Below are 8,446 nucleotides of genomic sequence, written 5' to 3' on the forward strand. Positions count from 1 at the left end.
TCAAGTCTGGCATGATCCAAGTCAAGTCTGGCATGATCTTTCTCAAGTCTGGCATGATCCAAGTCAAGTCTGGCATGATCTTTCTCAAGTCTGGCATGATCCAAGTCAAGTCTGGCATGATCTTTCTCAAGTCTGGCATGATCCAAGTCAAGTCTGGCATGATCTTTCTCAAGTCTGGCATGATCCAAGTCAAGTCTGGCATGATCTTTCTCAAGTCTGGCATGATCCAAGTCAAGTCTGGCATGATCTTTCTCAAGTCTGGCATGATCCAAGTCAAGTCTGGCATGATCTTTCTCAAGTCTGGCATGATCCAAGTCAAGTCTGGCATGATCTTTCTCAAGTCTGGCATGATCCAAGTCAAGTCTGGCATGATCTTTCTCAAGTCTGGCATGATCCAAGTCAAGTCTGGCATGATCTTTCTCAAGTCTGGCATGATCCAAGTCAAGTCTGGCATGATCTTTCTCAAGTCTGGCATGATCCAAGTCAAGTCTGGTACGGTGAAAAACATGAACCTCAGTTGAAATGTTCAGAACGTCCTGAACTCCATGCTGAGCTGGTTCCATGTAATGATCTGTGGACTGCGGCACATCAGAAGCCATGAAGATGAAGAACCCGAATCAAGCTCTCAACGAAAGCCGCTTCCGGTAGAGAGAGAAGACAAAGAACCTTAGGTAGAGAGCAAAAGAAGGCAAGAAGGTTGATGAGCAACGATTCACTACAGCCATAGACGACTAAACGAATCTGAAGCTTCCCACACCTCCACACATTGACATCAGACCACAGTCACCACCACACAGTAGAAGACCAGGATCTGCACACGCCGCCCAGTAATGGAATCTCCAGCATTACTTTAAGTGGGGACGAAGAGAACTGCCCATCCAAGACGCCTCGAGACAAGCCGCTACAACATCACCCGCCGCTACACTACTCAGATCGCCACCAAGATGCATCGATTCTCACAGAAGAGAGACAAGGAGAACACAACCGCACACAAAACCCACAAACTGAGACAGAGAAAAAGAAGCTTAACAGGAAAAGAGCCGAAAGGGCGGGCGCTTCTGACGCCAACTTAACTTGCCGAACGCCGGAGCAAGAGGAACAAGCTTTTGTTTTCTTCGGTAGAGAGAAATTGCAGGAAGAGAGAGAAAAGGATTGTCTTTTTCACATTTGCTTGGTGTTTATTCCCAAAGGCTTGGAAAAGTAACTTTGCAGGCTGGAATCATGTCCACAAGCACAGTGAGCAACCACAAGGACTCAATGTCCAGGACTGGTCCATGACCAATATAAATTTGAAATTGGGAAGTGTCTTTACTAATTCCTCCTCTAATGTGTTGAAAAGAATTTTGTATCATTAACTAAAACTAGTTGTTTTGCATTTCATGTTTTTTTCTAACACGGACAAAGTAGTATATGTTTACATAGAGAATGAGAAATTAAAAGAGAGTACATATCAAACAGGGATCATTCAAGTCATGTAAACATCATCACACTAGTCATTAAGCAATATTAAAAACCTGCCCTCCGTACTATACATGGAGTAAGAAAGAAGAGACCGTGTTAAACGGAGGGTATGTTTGAGAAGGAGAAACCTTTGTATCCTTTGTATGCGTAGTATGCGATCCGTGTATAGTAAAAGCCCGGGATAAACAGAAGACACCCGAGGACTATGAAGAAGATACCTGTTTCACCGCCAGCAATCAATCATACAAGAAGAAAGAAAGAAAGAAAGAAAAGTGAGTCTTGAACACTTTTCTTGTGTTCAAAAAAAAAAAAGAAGGTAGTCTTACAATCCACATGGTGTATACAACTCAACTCCAGTGTTTGTTTAATGAGAGACAAGTCATAAAGAAGCCAAGAAATAAGAGTAAATGAGAGTAAACAAGTGATTGGTTCTTGCAATGCTGAGGAAAACAATCTAGTTTACTATATACCAAGTATGTGATGCAGATGCTTTGTTCAGCGTAGAAGTAAAGAGATGTGTATAAATGCATCAGTAACTGTAAGGCAATGCAGAGAAGATCATTTATATAATAGCAAAGCACACAGGTTCTCGAAAACTGCTCATATTTATAAACACAATTGTTAATTAGAAACAATCAAAATGAGAGTTGTACATGATTCACCAAGAAACAAAGTTCAAAAACCAAGTCCAAGACTAGGCGCTAGCTAAATAATAATTTGATCAATGAAACCACGATGATGCAGTTTCCTCAAATCAGGTTTAACGAACCGAGCAAGAAGCAGGAGACCACCACTCACAGTATCTCAATCAATCTAAGCTACTTTTTTTTTTATCAACAGCTAAAACCGCGAAAATTAGTAACAATTGAAAATAAGGAAATCGTCTCGTACCGTGGCCTCGATCGCCGCCGACTCGGTTGTACGCCATGAAGAAACCGGAGACGATTCCCAGGATTCCGAACAAGAGGAGAGACACCGCGAGCGAGATTTCCTTCACCGGCGGTCGATTGCTGACGGTGTACGAAGTCCCAATCATTAGGTCCTCGTCCGATATCGAGAACGCGTGGTCCACGTACGCCATTGATTATTATAGCTAGCTACTTCGAATCGAATTCACCAGAGAAAGATTAGAATCACAGCGATGTTAACTTGAAGGTGAAGATGGCAAATGTCGAAGAAGAAGAAGACAACAAAATCAAAAACTTTTGCTTCCTTTTTGAGTTAATGCGGAAGATGCAGATTGACTATAGTTTCATTAAAGCAACCAAGTCTTGCCGGATATGCTATCTAGACGAAAACTACGTGTCGTTTACTGTCAGACATTAAACGGCAGAACGTCTAAAGTAAATTATATTTTGTAGAATTATATATCCCCTAAATATTTTTTTTTTTAAATGTTGCTTACACGTCATCACTCTCTTATTTCTCACAACATAAATATGACAATTCAGTAAAAAAACTATATGATATTTTTTTAATACGACATATATATAATCTTAATGATAAAACTTTTGTTTTTTTGTTAAGATTTGTAAAGTGAGATATAACAATTAAGTACATACCATACATGTATATCATATAAATTGTTATTGTTAAATTTTAAAAATAATATAACTGAAAGTATATGAAAATTTCCACATCAACTTACTTTAAAGAATTAACTATATTTTCAAAAGGGGAATTGGGTTGTATGACACGACAAAAATGCTTAATTAGGTTGGTAGACCAATTACCTTAGTTTTTCTATACATTGATACAATTTTATGTAATAACCGGATATGGACCGAACTGTCTCACGACGTTCTGATCCAGCGACGCATGTTACACATTTCTGTTTTGTCCCTAACTCTAACCGGCAGAACCTGTTGAAAAGAAAATTAAAATTTTTAATCTTTAATCGAGGAAAGTCACTCGTGGCGCTATTAGCATCACATTATATTTTTTATTTGTTTTGGTAACTTTTGAGAAAGTGAAGATTACCGTCGACGGTTTGCTCACCTTCTTTTAACCCACTGATTTTCTCTCCCAATCGCCACGGTCTGCCTCTTCTGCGTTTCTTCGACTCCTCGAAGTACGTTGCAAAGGAGAAATCACCTCTGCTTGTGAAATTGGTTGAGAGAAGAGTTCGTAAGTGTGATCGGCATGAACGACCACCATAGCCTCATCTCCTTCATATCGGCGATTAGGGTGAGATCTGTTGCAATATTGTAAGTTCTCTGTTTTGTGCCATAGATTATATTATTTCAATGCTTTTCCCCATTATTTGGAATAGATTCGGTCATAGTCTATTCTAAGTTGATAAATCTAACCCATCGTTTCTGTTGCATGCCCGATCTAGTAAGCTAAGGCAAACAAATTGATTTAGGGTTGAACTTTTCTTGGTTCGTCGTACTCATTTGTTTACTGCGAAGGGCGATAGTCATTTTAGAATGAAAAGTCCTTTTACGATAAAACAAGTTTAGTTCTCTTTGAAATGGAATATCTTATGGAACATGTGCTATTTGAAATGGAAAATCTTAGTTTTAGAGACTAGTTACGTGTCATTCCATTCTCTGTTACTTCTGAAGAATCGTATCAGAACTAATATACTATTCGTTTTCCATTCCATCTGACCATCAGTTCCTTTCCATATATATATATATATATATATATATGTTCTATATTATTTCAGATGGTATAATTCTAATTGCATATGTTACTTTTTTACTCGCATAAGCTATTTTTGATTGACACAACTAAACATTTAACCTAAGCATAGAGTAATTCATATACTAGTAGCCTATCTCTTATACTGTCATTTCCTTCCAACTTGTATACTAACGTGTGCTTCTTTTTCGTTGTGTTATTCAGGTTTGTCATGGATGAGCTAGAAGGGTAATAGTATTTCTATACTATTTTATGAAATGGAGCAACTCTTCTCTTATTTATCATGTTTATTAATATATAATGTACTATTTAGTAAGTTATATTTTATTTGATGCTTGAAAGAAAGGGTTCAATCTTGTTTTTTTGCTGTTTCATGTTCTATTGATATGAGTTTTGTATTGATGTATATATGTATTTTATTTAGTCTGTATATGATTTTGTAAACAGAAATAATATATTGAACGTAAATAGAACATAATTTATTATGACATCAAATAAAATAGAATACAATGTGATGTTGAATGGGAATGATATTCATATTATGATGTCTCTTCCACCTCTTTTAATGCCATTAATCTTTATTTCTTTTCGCTACAATCAATCTGAATTTGGTGTAAGCATTACGTCATTCCATGTAATCATAGACACTTCAAAATTTTGGACAATTACATGTAATGTGTTATATCGTTTGTTACCTTTTTTATTCTATATGCTCATGTAGAATGGAAATGCATGTTACTTGCATTTTGAAATTTGGGTTTAATTTATGAAAATTTGAGGTTGAGATGGGTAAAGGTTTATATTCTATGTAGGGTTTAGTGATCAGTGGCTAGGGTTTAGTTTATGAAAGATTGGGGTTGACAATGGATTAGGGTTTATATTTCCATGTAGGGTTTAGTTTATGTACGGTTGGGGTTGACATTGTGGCAAACATTACCATCTTCCATGAATGCATAACCATATCAACATTTGAGAAATGCATAACCATATAAACTACATTTTCAGATTTTCTATTCTATATGCCTCTTGTAGAATGGTGCTGCTTTACATACTTTTAATATTTGGGTGTATGGTTTATATTTGCGTTTAGTGATTAAAGTTTAGGGTATAGTATTTTGTAGGCGGAGGAGGTAAGGTTGGAGTTAGCATTAACTTCTTCGATGATATCATAGACATTTCATATTTTCACCAATATGTATTATGCTATTTATTTAGTTCCATTCTATTTAGGTTGAGGGTTTATATTTGGGTTTAGGGTTTATATTTTAGTTTAGGGTATAGTGATTATGGTTTATAGGTTAAGTATTTAGGGGTTTATGGTGGGGTTATTATATGGTTTATTATTGAGAGGTTGGGATGGGGTTGGTGTCATATACTATTTTTGTTGGAAGTGGGTTAAGGTTGAACACAAATGCATTAGTTTACAAGAATAGTCTCCATTCCATTTTAGATAGTATAGAATAATAGTTCAAAATTTACATATTTTTATTTTATTTTATTTTTAAATATATTATAATTGGAAATTATATTTAATATTTTGGTTTTGGTTTAGAGATTCAGGTTTAGGGTTTAGTATTTAGATGTGGAGTTGAGTTTAAGGTTTATGGTTCTGTTTCGTATGAAGGTGTTTTGCTTGTTTCTATCAAACATAGTACTTTTATAAATGGAATAGAACATCTATATAGCACAGTTAACCTGTACGTGGTAAGAAAGCATGTGACGTGAATGTATTTGCTTGATTTGTTAGTTAACAGTACACAGTGAATGTGATCCATCTCTTAAGTCATTGATGTCATCTCTCTTTTTGTTTTGACCAGTAACTTGTTTCCAGTGGGGGTATAACCGACTTAGGAGAAGGTAAAATGTTATTCACTCAATAACGTCAAAATCATAGTCATCTGTCTAATTATACTCTCGATTTTGGCTATCTCGCCAATTCACCCTTTTCAAAAATTAAATGAAGTCCAAATTAAATGTAAATGTATTTTGAAAATATATAATTTTTACTAATATTCAAAATTTTATAAAACAATATCCCAACCAATCATCTCAAAGAGAGAAACTTTGGCCTTCCATAGAATAACAAGTATTCTTATCATTTTAGTTAGCATTTTCAGGTTTTAGAGTTTTATTGGAGATAATCTAACAATAGCAATAGAAACAAAATAATATTAACTGAAGTTGTACTGAAAGAAGAACAATAATTGTGCATTTGCATCAATACATAGTCCATGTTTTAGTCAATTACACCATTAAATCATCAGATATCTAGTCAAATCTTTAAATTCCTTTTTGACTAGTATAGAGGGGTTTTCTTCCACTGTGCATCTCCATCATCAAGTTTTACTTCGTGGATTTGTGAGATGCTCTGAAAAAAGAATGACATCAATGTTTTCATGAGACGAATTTGAAGACAAAGACAAACTTAAATTCTCTTTTGACGAGGATATAAGAGTCAAAAATAGTCTAGGTATTTCCTTTCAAAAGTACACCGAATCAAACTGGTAGTGTTTGAAGGAGGTGGAGAAGTTGAATGAATGTATGGCGGAAGGCAATCTGGTGGTGATTTCCATCTTATAGCAATCCACAACAAAATGGGTAAAGAGATTTAATAAATATGTTTGTTAAAAAATATTATAATGAAACCAAAATAAATAAATAAAAATGATTATTTATTAATTTTTCATCATTGATGAATCAAAATTTAAATATTAATAAAATTGTATTTTATATAAAATTATTTATAGGAAATATTTTTAAAAATTATTCATGTGTATTGCGTAAGAAGCCATCTTATATTAATAAAATTTGACATGTTGGGGTATATGTTTGAGTTAAAGAGTTTTTCTGGTTTTATAAATTTGAAAAATTATTTATAAAAAAAAAAGAAGAAGGTAAAATTGTAGGTTTAAACCTAATGTACCCAGGACTTAATTGTTATAAATCAATTGGTGGATGTCCATAACCGGCCCTGTCCATAACCGAACCAAACCCTAGAGAGAGATGGTCCAAACCCTAGAGAGAGAGGCGGCGGCTGCGGCATGGAGAGAGAGGGAAAGTCGGCTAGAGACTTTCCATTCTTCTAGTTTTCCTATTTCATCCATGTTTATGATTTGTAATCTTTCCATTTATGTATTTCCATTTATCTCTCATGTAACCCTTATATAAAGGGATCTCTTATTCATTAATAAAACACATAAATATTCAGACCTAAAACCTTCGTTTTACAACACGTTATCAGCACGATAGCCTCTAACACCCTGAGCCTAAAACCAAACCCCTAAAACCCTAAACAAAAAGAATCTACCTCGGAACTTCAAAGAGGTCGTTCTCCCAAACCACGAGGACCCAGAAAACGATCAAGATATCAAATCGAAGCTCTTGCCAAGACGAATCAGTCAGTGCAAACCGTTTGTCGATCTGACCACCGACGCGCCCTCACGCACTGATACAGTGCGCGCCAATTTGTTTTGGAACCCTAATCCGAACCCGACGAACCCTAATCTGTTCTTGCAAGCGTTCTGGCTCGTGTTCATCCGATCAGCCCCAGCCCTAAGGCGTTCCTGATACTAGACGAACTCAGCCTCAGCTCCATCCGTTCTCAGCTTACATCCCGGACAGCTACAGCTCGCGTTCCCGATCAGACGCGTTCCGTTCCAGCTCGCGCCTCAGCACGCGTCCGTTCTCCATCCGTTCTCAGCTTACATCCTGGACAGCTACAGCTCGCGTTCCCGATAAGACGTGTTCCGTTCCAGCTCGCGCCTCAGCACGCGTCCGTTCTTGCTCGTTCCAGCTCGCGTTCCAGCTTGTTCCAGCTCGCGTCCCGTCCAGCTCGAGGTTCTCTTGGTTGTCCGGTTCTACAATCTTCAAAACCCTAAAGGTAATTCGAAATCTGAAAACATGAATCGAATCTGGTTGTTTTGTAAAGATTGAAACCCTAAAATATAATCTCTAAAAGGATGAAAGCCATAGGATAATAGATCAATACCCTATGAGTAAATCGAAGCTCTATAAATTCGATTCAAACCATAAAATCGAGATTTGATCCATTGATCAATTAAAATCAGAACCTTGAAGGTTTTGAATCTCAAAATTAAACTCTCTTGATCTAAGATCAAATCGAATTCCCAAAACTCTAATTTGAAAAATCGATTTTAATTGTTTGGATTTTGAAAATTTTTGTTTGATTGATTGATCACCTAGAACTATGATTAGGATTGTTTAAACTTGAATCTTGAATCTGAAGTAATTGGCTTGTTTAAATCAAAACCCTAATGATCTAGTTTAGATTGTTTAAAAATCAAAATCTGAAACTATATGATTAGGTTAAACTGTTCTA

At 36.0% G+C, this 8,446-nt stretch overlaps 1 protein-coding gene across 1 annotated transcript; it reads right to left on the reverse strand.

Moving 5' to 3' along the window:
• Positions 1-1,351: 1,351 nt before the first annotated feature.
• Positions 1,352-2,672, reverse strand: LOC106304080 (transmembrane protein 230). Its single transcript, XM_013740463.1, has 2 exons — positions 2,353-2,672; positions 1,352-1,679 (listed from the first exon to the last, which is right to left on the reverse strand). Exons 1-2 carry the CDS (start codon positions 2,540-2,542, stop codon positions 1,558-1,560), a joined length of 312 nt encoding a protein of 103 aa, XP_013595917.1. The 5' UTR covers positions 2,543-2,672; the 3' UTR covers positions 1,352-1,557.
• Between the last annotated feature and the right edge of the window lie 5,774 nt (positions 2,673-8,446).

The sequence above is a fragment of the Brassica oleracea genome, chromosome C7 (assembly GCF_000695525.1).
Source record: "Brassica oleracea var. oleracea cultivar TO1000 chromosome C7, BOL, whole genome shotgun sequence".
Lineage (NCBI taxonomy): Eukaryota > Viridiplantae > Streptophyta > Magnoliopsida > Brassicales > Brassicaceae > Brassica > Brassica oleracea.

Excerpts from the sequence above, each read along its gene's own strand:
- LOC106304080 (XM_013740463.1), bottom strand. The coding sequence starts at position 2,542 with ATGGCGTACGTGGACCACGCGTTCTCGATATCGGACGAGGACCTAATG. Across the intron at positions 1,680-2,352 it reads CGGCGGCGATCGAGGCCACG|GTATCTTCTTCATAGTCCTC; the intron begins GTACGAGACGAT and ends GCGGTGAAACAG.